General features: G+C 40.8%; 1 protein-coding gene across 9 annotated transcripts in view; it reads left to right on the forward strand.

Annotated features, from left to right (window-relative positions):
- Nucleotides 1-17290, forward strand: part of LOC147179826 (cyclin-dependent kinase 17-like) — a 60487-nt gene that overhangs the window by 29519 nt on the left and 13678 nt on the right. For all 9 annotated transcript variants that reach the window (XM_086067252.1, XM_086067253.1, XM_086067248.1 and 6 more), the window contains 7 exons: nucleotides 3763-3896; nucleotides 10857-10982; nucleotides 16095-16151; nucleotides 16241-16355; nucleotides 16429-16523; nucleotides 16616-16678; nucleotides 16756-16879. In XM_086067252.1, the coding sequence (XP_085923378.1) occupies nucleotides 3763-3896; nucleotides 10857-10982; nucleotides 16095-16151; nucleotides 16241-16355; nucleotides 16429-16523; nucleotides 16616-16678; nucleotides 16756-16879 (714 nt within the window). The remainder of the gene's footprint in view (nucleotides 1-3762; nucleotides 3897-10856; nucleotides 10983-16094; nucleotides 16152-16240; nucleotides 16356-16428; nucleotides 16524-16615; nucleotides 16679-16755; nucleotides 16880-17290) is intronic.

Raw genomic sequence — 17290 nt, forward strand, 5'->3', positions numbered from 1 at the left:
TGGGATAAACTCAATTTAGCTGTTTGTCCTCTCATTCCACGAGACGATACATACAACGTCACTTGTTCCGCATGAGGTAGTCGCACCCACCACCCACCGGCTTGTTCCCGTACACTGTCAATCACAGCCAGACCACGCCCAACCCAACGGTCCTCCAGGCAATACCCCATTTGGGGTAGGAGCAAGGGTCTCACTTCCAGTTATCTTTTAAATACGTTTGATTGCGTTTAAATATGTCCGAATGCACTCGCAAATATGTTTGAACGTACTTGCCAGTCAAAAGTGTTTACTGACGTTGGCAGTTCCATGCTTTTTGGTAGGGTCGAGTCAGTAATCATACAAGTGATTTCATGAATTTTATTTAACAAAATTTGTGTAATTTTATTAGGCAGTGTAATGGATCTCGATGTGGTACGTCACTTTCTCCCGTGTTCATTCTCTAACTTGAATCAATCCAAAATATTATTCCAATGTAGATGAAGTAGGCTGCTTCCAGGCAGTTTAGCAAGTTGTTCAAGTTATTCTTTTGAATATTTTAAGAAGTAATTTATTTGTCAGCACAATGACTGCAGCAGCTCTATTCTTGCACACTCTAAATTTAGAGGCTATTCTGTCCCAAGCTTAAAATCACTTTCAGAGCCAGAGGATCTTAAAAAAGAATGATTTGGTTCAAAGTATGCCAATAACAGAAGGTGAATGGTTTGTGATCAGTGGCTTGAAATTGTACCAGGGTACCCTCGAGCAACCTAGAGGCTGGGACCAGAAATCCAAACCTATTACTCATCCAAGTGCTTTTTAAAGTGTATTCCATTGCGTGCCAGTATGTGTATTCAAACAAAGTGGAAGAAGAAACCCGCACACGTATGTCCATAGTGGGATGTCAACAGCCCACAGCAGGCTACCCAGGCCCCACGCGGGGAGCCAGCGGGATCTCCTGACATTTACTATCTGCTATGGAAAATACCAAGTTACAGAGGCTGTTTACAGGAGCGACACGCGCATCATTTCTCGGCACGTTTCGAGACACAAGTGGTGGAATTTTCCTTCCGCATAAGATGGCTTATCTCACCGACCCACATCGCATGACTATTTACACAAATACAACCCCACACTGGATTGGCAACAAAGGCCCGTATCCCACTAAGTAGTAATTATGACTAATGTATTCGGTGCTTGCCCTTTTAGTGAGTCTGTGCTCATGTGCGTGTGTCATTAGGTGGCTATCCTGTTTGAATGTCTCCTCTCTCACTCAGGTGTCAGTTAACTTGGGTTTAATGTTTCACCACTGAGGTGAGCGCTAATGCCTGATATCAATACTGGCTACTCAGCTTTCTGAAGAAATTCAATTCTGTAAGCATATCCTCTCATGCTTTTAGTCCATTGGAAGAATGCATCGATTGTAAACACTAACGGCCAGCCATGACTGAATTTGCAGTGTGACTGTAGTTTTGTAGTTAGTGTTATACATGATTTTGTCACTCGCATTTGGAGAAACGGTGCTTTATTTATGTTCAAACATACACATTTTTACCAATGAAAGGCTTTTAAAAAGTGTTTTTCCTCTACATACTTGGTGCCTTGAAATAAGACTTTGATGAGTTCCGTGACCACGCCACTATTTTTATTTTTATAACACGATAATATTGTATTCTATGAAAGCATATAGTGAAACTAAATAGAAGTTAAAGAGTGAAACCATTTTTGCCACTTTTTTGTTGTTGCTTCATTTCAGTGGATATTGTGCTCCTCCTTCTGGTCTGCACATCTTGGCCACCTGGGGGCGGTATAATACAGACATACGGAAACACATTACGTGGTGACATCACAAATAATCTCTAAGGGTGTTTTACATTGTTTATTAGCGTTACTGTAATGTAGCATAAGGGATACATGTATGGAACTTCCTGAAATCATGACCACAAGCCTCATATGACCAAAAATCCCTCTCAGATAATGTCATCCCGTTCCACAACGAACCCAATCACTTCAGCTGTCTCGCCCTCAATCTGTCTCATAGCTGATGTGTTGCAGACATGATTTTCTTTTCCACATCCCTTTACGTCGCCGCTGACGTTATCCTCCCTCTCATGTTCTCTTTGTCATACTAGTCCATGGGTGTCAAACTCATTTTAGTTCAGGGGCCATATTCACCCCGATCTCAAGTGGGCCAGACCAGTAATATAATACCCTCATAAGCTATGAATAAGGAAAATAACAAATGTTCCCATTTTTTTTTAATTGAAAATAATTACAAGTACATTTGGGGAAATAGTCACATTTATTATTGTCTTGTAAATCTTTTTTTCAAATCATATCTGGAAAAAATATAAAAGGGTTCCACCAAACTAACCTCTTTTGGACTGAAGCCGTTAACTGATATTTTGCAATATGGAGGTGGTATTTACTTTCGCGGAACTGTATTCGTTACACTGCAAGGGCGGCACAAAAATGTATATGAAGTAGGCTTATTTTGCTCCTGAAACTTGACATCTTCTAGTCTTCACAGGTGAAGTAACAGCCAATTTCAGAACTTCAATTAAGTGGTCATCAGTAGTGGTGGGAATCTTTGAATGTCTAACGATGAGATTTTCTGGGTCTGCGATTCGATTCAGAATCGATTTTCGATTAGGAATGATTTTTGATTTAAAATGATTTGATTGACAATGATTTTTGCTTCAATCTATAGATGTGCAAGGAATCGTAATGATCTACTCCAGTCTGACTCGCTAATGCTAATTAGCGCGCTACTCGCGACACTTTTATCACTCAAAAGAACGGCTCCACACTGCAAAAAAACAACAACAACTTTTATTGGAATAACTTGATCGTGACTTTTTCCTTCTACTCTCTAATGTGGCTACAACTTAACAGTGTATTAGACCGCGTGGAACTACACTGCCCCTCAGTGGCCAAATCGGGTACAACATGATCAGCGCTCCAAAAAAAGGCACATAGACAGAGGCAAGACAGTATAAAATAATTTGAATGAAATAGATTTTGGGACATTTAAAATCGATTCTGAATCGTACTAAACGAGAATCGCGATTCTTATGAGAATTGATTTTTGGCACACCCTTAGTCATCAGTGGACAAAATTAGCAACAATAGTTAATTTGACGTTGTTGTTGTAACCCTACTGGCCAAATTGGCTTGCCTGATGTGCCGATTCTGGCCCGGGGGCATATGTTTGTAACCCGTGCTCTCGTCCCTGCTCGTGTATTGTTTAAAATGTCGTAAGCACCCCTGTGTAATGTTTACTGTGAGCTTAAACGTTTGGATTTTCAGCAGCCAAAGTCGTTTCAATCACAACAAACAAACATGCACTTGTCCACATCTGCGTGTCACATTTCTCAGCAACCGTAGAGGTTTTGACATCACAAATCTTCAAGAGAGCCCCCTACACACACATTCACTAATACACTGCATTCTGGAGGAGGCGGCCCTGCCTGCTGCAGCGTGATTCATTAATCAGATGGATTCAGGAAGGGGTTTGTGTGGTGGTGGTGGTGGTGGTGGTGGGGAGGGGGGGGGGGGGGGGGGGCAGCAGGCAGAGTTGAGAAAGCTTCCATTGCATTCAGGGTAATATCGATCTCGGATATCTCCTCCTCTTACAGATGGAAATGTATACCCACTTGGCCAGCAGCCATTGCATTGACCGCAATACACTCCGTTTTCTGACAACCCGACTGCTATAAAGCTTTATGCTAAGATGACAGTTTGTGTTTCTGTGCAAACTTTTTTTCTTCCTTCTGTCTGTTACAGGTATCGTCCATGAGAATGTGAAGATGGGCTCGGACGGTGAGAGCGACCAGGCTTCCGGGACATCTTCTGATGAGGTCCAGAGTCCCGTAAGGGTCCGTATGAGGAACAATAACCATCGACGCATCTCTAATGAGGTACAGGAAGTTATAAACGATGCGTGCACCTGGCAGTAGCCCAAAGATGCATGTGGTGCAATGTAACTGTTTGCATAGAGTTAATGATTTCAGGACACTGTCCTGTTTTTGTGACCACTTGTAAAATCCAGTGACTCGTGCTTTGAAGTGACTTGGCCACGCTGCAAAAAGTGCACACTTTTCATCTTGTGTTAAATGTTATATATATATATATGTAAAACTGCACAGGGTTGTGCTAAAAGCCTCAGACTACTAACTGAAATAAATGATGAAAAAATATAGCAATTTATGTTGATTAACTCATTCAAACCCAACAACGTGAAAATACGTTTTTTTAATACTTATTATGTCCTTCACTCCCAAAAACACTTTTTTAAATGTTTTTTTTATTTTTATGCAAGAGCATCCAGAAGGCTTTGCTGTAGCTTCTGACATGTAGAGGTGGCTTAAAGCAATGGTACTTATTTAAAAAAATGGCCAGCAGGTGGCAGAAGAGTATAAGAGATCAGCCAGGGCCATGTTGCAACAAGCTGTTTTGACAGGGTTTTCACCAGGAATTGTGAATATTGCTGAAAATTTGCTATATTCTAATGCTAAACTCTTTTGCTCCCAAAAACGTATAAATACGTTCAATTTTAAATATTACTATGCTCCCAAAGACATATTTAGACGTTTGTATTGCTAGAGCATACAGAAGGCTTTGATGCAGCCTCTGAACTAAAGAGAATGCATGAAGCAATGGTATTCATTACAAAAACGGCCAGCAGGTGGCAGCAGAGTATAAGAGATCAGCCAGGGCCATGTTGCAACAAGCTCTTTTTGACACCAGGAATGTGAATATTGCTGAAAATGAGCTATATTCTAATGCAAATTGCTGCAAAGCGGAAACAGATACAAATATACTTTTTTTCCTAATGAAAGAAGAGATCTTTATTTTAGTAGGTTCCATGTTTTTATAGCAATAGAACATAATATTCTGTGGGCCTTGCAAAATCAGTCAAAATCCAGTCATACATAATGCTAATAAGAAGTTATTATAGATGCCGTGACTTGACTTGAATCTACATTTGTTATTATAGACCTCTCAGATTATTTCTAAAACACTGTTAAATTGAGTTTTCTTTAAGGAAAACAGGCAAAAAAATTAATTAATCTGGCTTTATTTTCAATGGCTCACCTGCTCCCTCTGCCTCCATTGAGTTGGCGATGGGTTTCGTCTTCACGCTGGATTACATCTTAGTTGTGGGATGGACGAGTTTCACTCCCAAACAGATGTGCACCCCCACTGTGCTAAAACAGACTATTTAATGACTGTCTGTACCAAAACCCACATTGCCATCAAACCCCAAGTGGAATCGCAAAGTAGATAAGCGCCATCTGCCATCGTGCCCACCATTTCCGCCCTACGCGGTTGACGGCATTGTGAGTGTGCAAAATACACATGCAATGAAAACAATTTAATATTTACAAATGCCATTTAAAAGGTGGTCTATGTAAACCTATGTATTGTTTGGATTAAAAATTAGCTTATTTACCGTTACCGTATGGACAAATGTTATGGCGAGTATGTAAACATGTCAAGTCAAGCAGCCGCAGCTGTCACAAAGTGCTTACAAAACACACAATATCAAACATAAACGATACTATTACGGCTTTGTTGTTTAAGTGTTTATAGAAGATGAATTATTATTTTAAAATTTTATTTTGGTCTCAACACTGCCACAATCAAAAAGCATGGCTGTTCAGTTAATTGACAAGTCTAAATCAGGGGTGTCCAAACTACAGCCAGGGGGGCCATTTGCGGCCCACCATCCATTTTTCAGGGGCCCGCGGCATATACTAAAAATACCGTTTGACATGGCCCACAAGGCTAGTAAAAAAAAAAAAAAAAGGTGGAGTGAGAAGGGAGGGTGTTGGAAAAAATAGGCCACAACTACGAATAAATTGGTTTGAATGCTGTCAAACTTTTCCAGATATGCAAAAACATAAACTAATGACGACTAAAATAAAATGTTAATAATACTATGGTGAAGAGAATTCAATTTTAGAAGGAAAAAATGTTTCTTCCACTTTCTTCTCTGATTTAGGAACATTAATGATCTTCAAGTAACTTTCAAAAATGGTCAGTTTACTAAAGTTTGCTCTTGTTTTGGTTTTGAATGTGGAGATGGAATTTGGTCACTGTTCAGATACAGGGCTCAGCCACCCTGGAATCTTCCAAACTATTTAATATTTTCCTTAGGACCTTTAACAGAAAGCTGTTATGTAGCCGTTTTTCAAAATAACAGATGCTATAAATAATGGAAAAATAAAAATAAAAATATATAATTTCTTGCTTGCTTGATTTCAGTGTATTTAATAAGTTAAAGTTGAAGAATTTCAAATTGGCACTTAGATCTCCCTGATTTTCTTTATATAAATTGTCGATATATAAGTGTGAAGTGTTCTATCAATACATTTCAGTTGAGTTTGTCTACAGTGGCCTCACCTGCTACCCTAATGAGGAAAAACAGTAAAGAGAATAGAAGCGCCGGTTGCAGTTTGCGATGGTGTAGAACAGCATAATGTGTTTCCAATAATAGAAGGTCTTTCCGCCTTGCCTAAACAAAATTGCCAAGATAGAATTTTAGAAAATGTACTCAACAAAAATATAATTGCAACACTTTTGTTAACTGAACTCAAAGATCTAAAACTTCTTCCAAATACACAATATCACCATTTTTCTCAAATATTGTCCACAAACCAGTCTAAATATGTGACAGTGAGCACTTCTCCTTTGCCGAGATAATCCATCCCACCTCGCAGGTTTGCAATATCAAGATGCTGATTAAACACTATGATTAGTGCACAGGTGTGCCTTAGACTGCCCACAATAAAAGGCCACTCTGAAAGGTGCAGTTTTTTTTTTTTTTTGTATTCCTAGACCCCACCCCAATAAATAAAACTACATCTTTCAGTGTCCTTTATCGTGGGCAGTCTAAGGCACAGCTGTGCACTAATCATGGTGTCTAATCAGCATCTTGATATGGCACACCTGCGAGGTGGGATGGATTATCTCGGCAAAAGAGAAGTGCTCACTATCACAGATTTAGACTGTGAGCAATATTTGAGAGAAATGGTGATATTGTGTATGTGGAAGTTTTAGATCTTTGAGTTCATCTCATAAAAAAATGGAAGCAGAAAACAAGTTAAGTAGATGAGGAATCCAGATTTGGTCTTATAGCTAAGGTGTGTAAGCCCAACCTTTGATCGAAGAGACAACATCTCGGGGGTGTACTTTTGACACAGCTCTCGTGTTTGGATCCAATTATCGGTTAGCAGCGCGTGTATGATGCCGTGTTTTAGGCCCACTCGGCAACAACATCACAACAGGATTTACTCGTGATCATCTGCGGTTGTACATGAGAGTATACCTGTTGGATATGATTAAGTGCCTTGCTTAGCCATCTCTCTCTTGTTTGCGTGGCGTGGTCAAGACCGCTCGTTTCGGCGTGTCTGTGAAAACGAAGCTGGGGAGAGTGATGAGCGCAGCAGTATTGTGGGAAATGCCTCTGGACGCACACGCTGCTCCCTTGGCCTGCTGTGAACAGTGGAAAGGACTAATTTAGACCATGTTTACCAGAGAGAGCCAGAGGAGGAGGGGTGTGTGCGTGAGTGACAGGGAGAAACACACAGGGCAGGAAACAATTATGAAAATAGCAATGATTAGTGAACTAACAAAAGGCAGATCGCACATGTGAAGGAAAGATGGAGGACAAGATGGCAACGAGAGCCCAAGAAAAACAAATGTGTCTTCTCAGCCAGCCCCTTCCATTCCCCCCTTCCCCCAATGTGCCTTCCTCCTCTCGGGAATCTGTCCATTCCTCTCTCCTCTCCTCCTACTCGCTCCCTCCCTCGCCTCCTCTTTTTGTCCTGCCCTCCTCTCTCTCGCCGAGCATGTGGATGGCACAGCGCTCTGGCTGGCTGGCTGCGTGCGCGCAGTCATGTGGCAGCACCGAGATGTGCAAGGGGCAACGGGCGCGCGTGTGTGAGTGCATTATAGAAAGACACGTTTAAGGAGGACAATGAGGGAGCTACTGGAGCTGTTCTGCATTGTGAGTACGGGTTGCACGCATGATCGCGTGAGAGGGGGGGGGGGGGGTAAAGAGGGCATGAGCGTTTTTATGAGCCAAGAGCCCATTTTGATTCTTTTCTAACAATGTGTGGCCTTATTTGTTGCAATTCAAAGCAGTATGCGTATCTGAAGGGGTTTTTCCAGAGACGCTAACGTCAAAGTGATGTTTGTTGTGTTTGCGCGCCGTGTTTCGCCGCTTTGAAACTGTGTGAATCACTCAGGTCGAAGCCTGACTGTCAGCGGATGTGTTTGTGCCTCGTTTGTTCCGTCTCTGTTTGGATTTAGTCTTTGCCTGATGTCGCAGCACGGGAGTATATTTGCAAAGGGTGTGCGGTGGTTATACTCTGCTTGTATTTTATGCTAGCCAGTGAGCAAAACCCGTCACTCTTTCATCTTCCTGCTAATGTTCTCATTTAAACACATATAAGACGGCATATTGAGTACACGCGCGCACGAACACCGTGAGGCTGCTTGGGACTGTGCCAGCCAGCCCCGCTGCCATGGAAACAACTTATGATCAGGATCTTAACCACTTCACACATCCTACATGTGTACCACATTAGAGTTGTACATTATGGCAAACTGGCTTCATGCAGAATTGCCTTTGAGCAATATTTTTTTCTCCCCAAGTTAATGGAATTATTTGGTTAAAAATATCCCCCCGAGATGTGCTGCGTGAGTACAGTATATGCAAACGCACTACTATTGAAATTATTATTTTTTTTTTACCGTGTCATTTAAATGCTCATTCACAGTTTTCAATCAGATTTTTAAACACACAGAAGCCTGCAGCAGAAGATAAAAGTGTCGATGAGAGGAAAGCTACAAAGAGACCAGACAGATGTGTTCCAGATGAGCTCTGGAACTCGGTCACGCCGCCAAAAGTGTAGTTGGAAAATTAGTCATATGCAGCATGAAGCCCATTAACATTTTTCACAGCCATTCATAAACGATGATGGAGACTGCAGCATTGATTTTATTGATCTGCCGCAAGTCAACCTGCAAGTGAAGAAAATGTGTCATCTACATCTATTTTTCATATCAATTGTAGATCATGAAATAGATCAAAGGGAAGGGAAATTGTCGAAAGCCTCCAACAACCACAATGCGCCGGACCCGTAGCCTTGCAAGGCCGCTTTGAGGCCGCTCTCCGCTCAGCTGTCGCTTTCACTTCGCTGGCTTTGATGACAACATTAGCGAGCAGTAAGGCGCTCCAGCCAAATGCGTGCTTGCAAACATTGCCAACATACAACGCGTGTTGATGTGCGTAATCGACAGCATGAGATCATTTGGAAGCAACATGGAGACAATTTGTTTATACTGTACTGGAATGGTCATATGATGACAGAGAACTTAAATTTTCTATTTTGCAGATTTTCATTTGTCTCAATGGTACAGTACCTTACAAGTTTTCAAGATGTTCAGCCATTTGTGTTTTATTTTAAACAACAATGTTAGCGTTGCCGTTATAAAGTCTCTCTTTAGCTTAATGCTAACAAACATTGTAAATCACCATAGAGGGGCTAATGAATAGCATTGGTTTTGCCCTACAGCGGAACAGGCATATAAAAAAAAACGGCTAATGTTACGGCAACTTCCCGGTTCTGTTGTGAAACTTTTCTGCCTATGTCTAGGTGGCCAACGCGCACACACCAAAAGGAGCAGCACAATGTATATTGAGCTGAAGCAAAAAAAAAAAAAGTGTAAAATACTATTTCATTCTTTACATGCTATTTAACAAAATGATGTCAATATTGTATGTTTTTTTAAGTACAATATTGAAGAGTGCTATTGTTCTTATTAAAAACAAACATTTTGTTTTTGTTTTTTTGGATGAATGCATTTTCATAAATTTCATGGGGAAAGACTACCTATCTATCTATCTATCTATCTATCTATCTATCTATCTATCTATCTATCTATCTATCTATCTATCTATCTATCTATCTATCTATCTATCTATCTATCTATCAACCTACGGTAGCTTTGTTTAAGACCTTTAAGACGAGTTGTGATGCATTAAGAGTTTTGAAGCAGTATTATGCGCTGCACTGTATATTGTACTTCAAAGTCTGTTGACTGTTATCTAGTGGCTGTATTTGATTTGTGGATTGTTGTTTTTGAAATGTTTTTTAAAAATAATATTTTTGTTGAGTTTTTATAAGAAAATACTCACTGTGATGTTTTTTTTTTTTTAAATAAATGTTGCACACAAAAATGATGCATTTCTTTCCAAACTAAAACAATATTGAAACTAATAAAAACTAAAAAAAAATGAAGCATTTTCACACAAAAAACTAATAAAACCGAAAAAACCTTCTCTGAAATCTAATTAAAATGATCCAATACTACCTATAATAAAAATGTCATAACCCTAATCACAATGCACCACTGCACATGCTCCAATGTGTTATTCCTGTTATTCATTATTTTTGCTCCAAATATCATCTTATTTAAAACAGCTGTGGTCGTTCACCAACTCATATGCCTGCACAGTAAGCAAGTCAATACTTTTATGGAAGCCTGAACTTCACAAACCATAAAAACAGATGTCGCAAAACGACTTTTGAACTTCTTCAGTATTTTGTCCAGATTTCATATGTTTTTTAATGATTACTCGAGACAAGGCTGAAAAGAAGCACAAATGTCCTGCAGCACAATACCCTACATTTAGGCCTACAAGTTTAAACAATGAATCGCCACTTATGTATTTGTGAAAATGATGTCTTGTTTGTTTCCCTGCTTACAACCAAGCCTCCCTTTCCACTCACCCACTTGAGAACAAAAGATGGCATCATTTTAAGATTATTGTATGGCACGCTCACCAAATTGTCTGTGTGTTTCAGGACATAAACAAACGTCTGTCTCTCCCAGCTGATATCAGGCTACCGGAGGGCTACTTAGAGAAGTTTGCCATGAACAGCCCGCCCTTTGACAAGCCCATGAGCCGCAGGCTACGACGCGCTTCATTGGTCAGTATTCGGTGCGCGTGTGCGTGTTGCATCTGTACATACGCTTGCGAAGCAGCTGCATGTTATTTGGGTCTGCTGTGCATGTCTGCTCAGGCGCATTCATGACCAAATGTTGATTTTTTTTTATTATATATATATATATATACTCTGTGTACCACAAAAATTGTTAATACGCTGTGCATACTCATTTTGAATAGTAAGTTATGGCTTACAGTTAACAATGGCTCAGTAGGGGGATGAATGAGTGTATTACGTATACAGACCGAGAGCATTATGGGTAAGAAAGGGAGGGGGGGGGGGTGAGAGGAGTGGTTTGTTTTACAGAAATAGAGAGGTGGAGGATGGGGAGAAATGGGAATTTTTTTCATGAATATGCAGAGTATCTGCTATGCCTCATTGTGCTGCTACTGAATTAATGCTGCTCCTTTCACTCGCTCTTTTTTGTTGATGTTGGACACACAGTCCTCCCTCCCATTCATTCACATGTGAACAGAATCATCTCTCTGCTCATCATCCTGATTTACATTTTACATAACCAACAGCCTTGATATTCTTTGACAAAGAATAAAGGTTTGGCGCTCCGTCATCCATTATGCCGTTATTGTGGAGCAAGGCCAGCGGCCTCCCGCCGGCTCCCCCCTTGAAGCGCTTTAATGACGCAGCTTTTTTTTTTTTTGCAAGTGTCTCACCGAAATGAAAGGATCTTTGAAGCGAGCTTTGCGAGGAAGACGAGAGGTTTACGGCGGATGAAAAGAAGGTGGCAGGCACACTGATGCGCCTACGAGACGTTCAACGGCGTCAAACACACGCGTTCTTGAACGACTTTGACTTCTTTCAGGCTGTTGTTTGTACGGGATGTAACGGGAGGATCAATTATTCAGCAGATGTGCCATCCCGACTTAGATTAAACACCAGGACACCTTGAAGAGAGGCCAGAGAGCAAGGACGATCGAGGCAAAGATGCAGGGAGGGATGAAAGCAGACCGTTAATTAGAAGGGGGAGTTTGCAAAGTTAAAAGTGCTAGCCAGATTTGAACGTAGCCTATACCTCACTAATCCACTCCCCTTTCTTGGTAACATGACTCACAAATCTTTTTAGAATCAATTGTACAATGTACAATCCACCTGCTCTTTATTTTTCATTCACCTTTCCCAAAACAATCAGGTCACTTTTACAATCACACTCGATCACTGCTTAGTGATGTGGCAGCAAGCTATGCTTAAAATAAGATAACCCAGAGGGTTCAAAATCCTAGTACAGATTAGAAGAATAGTATCAAACAGTATTAAACACTGTCAAATGAATGCATAACATTATGTTGCCACAAACTCTGGCAAAAACTGGAAGACCAAAATGGAGGGAAGCATGCAAGGAGTAGCAGGGTGCATACTATATAAGTCTAAAAAAAAGTATTTATTTAAAAAAAAAAGAGGAAAAAAAGCAAACAAGGTATGATAAAACGGCAAATAAGCAAAAAAAAAAAGAAAAAGGTACACGGTAACAAGAAAAACTGCATAAATTCATGATAAAATGAAAGATAGCATGTCTAGATTAACATGACAGCAACATCGAACTGACAAAGACTAAGGCCCCGTCCACACGAAAGCCAGTTTCAATGTCTCCTCATAACCGTTTAGGCTATTCGTCCACACGTTGCCGCGGTTTCAGAGCTCGAAACCGATCACTTTTGAAAGCAGGCTCCAGAGTGGAAAGATTTCAAAACGCGCCCCGTACCCGTCCGTCTCGACGCCTTATGCAGGATACTCCTCCGCTGACGACGTAATGGTCGCAGCTCGATGACAACGCATTGACGTGTGCGCCAATTCTCGCGTGACTGCAAACAACAATGGCGGATAACCGTGTCATAGTCGTGACATAGTTTTGCGCAACCGCCTTAGCTTGCTTATGCTTTTGCTGTCACTTCCCCTGTGTTTGTCTTTTCCATGTTTGTTCTGTAGTTTGCAATAAAGTTAGGGGGGAAAAAAAGTGTTTGTGTTCTTCGCTGATTCTTCTTCTACGCTTTCCGTTAACTCCCTGTGGCTGCGCTACAGCGCCACTCCAGACTTGGCATGTACATTACAGCCGTTAAACGTCCTCAGCGTCTTCTTTTGGACACGCGCAAGTCTTGAAACGCTTCTGTGTGTACGAGATTTGTTTGAGGAACGAAGCCGGCTTTGCTTCCGTCTGGACGGGGTCTTAAAGAAACCAGGGAACTATATACAAGCAAACTGACGAGATAACGAGGCACACCTGGACGAGAACAGGTGGAAACGAAAACCTAACGAGCAGATAAGACGTGGAAAAAAGATACAGGGAAAATGCAACGAAACAAAATCTAATAATAAAGAAAAAAGTCAACAAAAACACAGATCACGACGCTCACATAGGTTTCTTTGGCATAATTGTTTTTTTTTTATCCACCTGTGAGAGATCACATTCAAAACGGGTTTGTGTGCTTGCCCAGTCACATTTGTGATCAGTAAACGTAAGGCCAGAAATGGCAAGCGCACAAATGGTAATGGCCCATGGACTTTTGAGTGCGCTCGTCCTTTGTTACCAAAACCGCCAGCAAGTGTCAGGTGTCACGTAACATATGTGCCTGTTTGAAACCGTCATCAGATCTTTCTTCACTCACTGTAATCCAAGCAAAGGTGGTTGCTATCCGATTTCGGAGATGCTTGTTGCCTTTAACGATCAATTATTCACAACGGTCCAGTGAAGAATGTGGGCGACACTGGTCGAGGGAGGGAGGTGTCGTTTTTGTTTTTTTGGTCTTTTTTTTTTTCTCAAACTACATCACTCATCACAGCTCATAGCCAATTTTTATTAAAAGCAGGCCACGCTTCCTGTAGCCACCTCTTTTCTTGGCAAGCACTTTTCGTCTAAACACTCTTCCCCCATCACACTTTATCAGCTGCACACAGTGAAACCTTTTCTACTGTATCAATGAAAGGACGGTCTGGTAATGGACTCTCTTCCCAGCACACAATACATTTCATTGTTTGGCTTGGTTTTATGTTGCCTGAAATTTGCTACAAAGTGTGCAGAAAATTGCATTGAAATGAAGTCATGCAGACCCGCCCACACACAGATGCGCATTGAAATACAGAAAACGGTGATGTACCGGCATACTCCGAATCGGAGTACAGTTTGAGTCATCTTGAATTAGCTGAGCCACAACAGACAAATGGACAAGCAGCAGGATGTTGCTTCCCATTATGTGCTGCCGCTGGCGTGGGCCGCGTTGGCAATAATGCATGTGTTTCCGATTTCATGAGTCACTGTGCGTTGCTTGTGTGGCATGATTCATTGATTGAGGCCCGTTATTGCCATGGCATTCATATTGGCGTCAACACTGAAGGTGTGTCAGTTGAGGAGGATCCAATGGATGAAAGATTTTCCTGAAACAGCCTCGATACCGACAGATAGATGAGGGGAGGTAACAGTGTGTGGGATAATCACTGGCAGGCCTGTGGCTATCACAGCGTGATATTCCTGCACCCGTCTCTTATTCATGACCTCAAAAACCAGAGGACATATATGATACTGTCATGTCTCTATTGTCTTCATTTGGATGCAATGAATTCATCCGTTTCTCTATACTGATAAATGCTATATAGGCCTATTACCATTGCATCAGGATGCTCTACTCTCTGACCAATTTTTAATGGCACACGTTAAAATTATATATATATTTTTTATAATAATAGCACAAATGCACTTATTATTCATCTTTATAAAAAAAAAAAATCATTGGCAACATTTCATTTACCACTCAACATTAGTTGTTTTTTTGGGGGGTGAACAATACAAGTTTAAGATACAACTTTAAGTCATTCATCAACCATCATTGAAATAAATGGACATTAATTCTTCCATTCCCCCAAAAATAAAATAAAAAATTAACGTTGTATGTCATAAAACATATAGTTATAATAACAATTAAGTTGAAGGTAAAAAAAATAAAAATATGCTTGAGGGTCTTGCTCTACATCTGTTTGTGTTGTGGCTCAGACCAGGGGTGCTCAAGTTCGGTCCTCGAGAGCCCCTACCCAGCCTGTTTTCCATGTTCCTCTCCACTAACACACCTGATTCATGATCAGGATCGTTATCAGGCTTCTGCAAAGCTTGCTGATGAGCAATGATCATTTGATTCAGCTGTGCTGCAGGAGGTAAACATGGAAAACAGGCTGGATATGGGGCTCTCGAGGACCGGACTTGAACACCCCTGGTTTAGAGGGTTGATGCTACACGTTAGCATGTCTGTGGCGTTTCGCATTGTGTGTTAGCATTAAGCTAGTGGAAGGAAACGTGTGTTTGTTTTAAATACACAATGTGTAATTCTCTTATTTTTATGTTTAGTTAAGTGCTTCTAAATTATTTTTTGATACGCCCCTAAGGAAAGAAGAAAAAATATGCCCCCCCCCCACCCCCCACGCCACCCCCCACCCAACTCTCCAGTGTCTATGACTACTTTAGACATTTGGCTATAAAATTGTTGTCACTTAACTTCTGAGCTAATACTCTTTGCGCACTGATAATGAGAGCAACACTGCCACCTATTACAGTGGATGTGCAATTACACTTTATTCTATTATGGGGGGAAAGAACATTTATGTGTGGTTTATGGCTGGTTTAGTTGAACTTGGGAGTGGTAATAAACATCCTGAAGCCAGCTTGTATCTAACGTTTGCGCTCGCAAGTCCAAATAAAAAAAAATTCAGTCTGTCTGAAATCTAGAATTAGCTCATTGATTTCCTTTTTAGACCGTTTGGATTTGTGTCTTGAAATGTGTCAGCTTATGTTCATGTGAAAGAGGTCAGTAACACACTGTGAGCGTTGGAGAAATCAAGCTGAGGCTTCAGCACAGACACACACATTACACAAGCAGCGAGCTCGTCTGCCCCTGGCTACATTCAAGTGCCCTTGAGCAAGGCATCAAGTGGATGGTTACAATAGCTAAAATAAAATAAAAATAAATTTAAAAAACGGGTTACTAAGGACCCATTCACCTTCCACAATTTTCTAGTTGTTAAAAAAAAAAGCATTGTTGGATGTCGTAATCACGCTGAACTACTTTTATCCATTTCTTTCAATGTCTTCTCTTTTAGTCTGAAATTGGCTTCGGGAAACTTGAGACCTACATCAAATTGGACAAATTAGGGGAGGTGAGATGAGAATATTGCCCCCAAATTGTAGCTGTACAATTGTCAATGTTCCTTCCGGATACTCAGCGTACTTTTGCATATTTTGCCAGGGAACATACGCTACAGTTTTTAAGGGACGAAGCAAGTTAACAGACAACTTAGTGGCTCTGAAAGAGATCCGACTGGAGCACGAAGAGGGTGCACCTTGCACAGCCATCAGAGAAGGTTTGACACCAGCGTCGGCAGCTGAGTTTGTTATTTGGCTTTGACTGACGCCGTCTTTGTCTCCTCCTTGCAGTGTCGCTACTGAAAGACTTGAAGCACGCCAATATTGTCACTCTCCATGACATCATCCACACTGACAAGTGCCTGACACTCGTGTTTGAGTATCTGGTGAGTGTGTGTTTGTGTGCACACTGCACGTGTCGTATCGTACTTATTTTATGTGGTTCACGTATATCTAAATGTCTGCATTTTCTCACCAGGAAAAAGATCTGAAGCAGTACATGGACGACTGTGGGAGCATAATGAGCGTACACAATGTCAAGGTATGTCATTCGGTCAGCATTGGGGAGAATTCTGCCGCTGAAATGGACTTTATATATTCCTACTATCTTCTCTCCAGATCTTCTTATTCCAGCTGTTGAGAGGTCTGGCTTACTGCCATCGAAGGAAGGTTCTCCACAGGGACCTGAAACCCCAGAACTTGCTCATCAACGAGAAAGGGGAGCTCAAACTTGCAGACTTCGGTACGGTCTTGCTTTACTGACCAATTTTATTACAATGATGACAATTTTTTTTTAGAATTGCCTGCGTTAATAGTTTAAACTGTGAATATACCACAAACTATCATCAGTTAACTCATTCACTGCCATTGACGGCTATTGACGTCAAAAATTCATTGATACTATTTCTATTAGTTTAAATTTTTTTCCACTTTTGTTAACAATAGTATGAAAACCTAGAAAGAAAAAAGTGTACATCTAGAACAGATATGAAATGTATGATTAATCGGGAGTTAACTGTTGAAGTCAGGCGATTAATTACAATTAAAAATTTTAATCGCCTGATGCAATAAGAAAATAAATGAAAGGTTATTAAAAATTAGGAGCGTCAGGCAGTTTTTTTTTTAATCGTAATTAATTGCATGACCATGAGTT

Source organism: Leptonotus elevatus, chromosome 2 (genome assembly GCF_054856555.1).
Source record: "Leptonotus elevatus isolate MCC_2025b chromosome 2, RoL_Lele_1.0, whole genome shotgun sequence".
Lineage (NCBI taxonomy): Eukaryota > Metazoa > Chordata > Actinopteri > Syngnathiformes > Syngnathidae > Leptonotus > Leptonotus elevatus.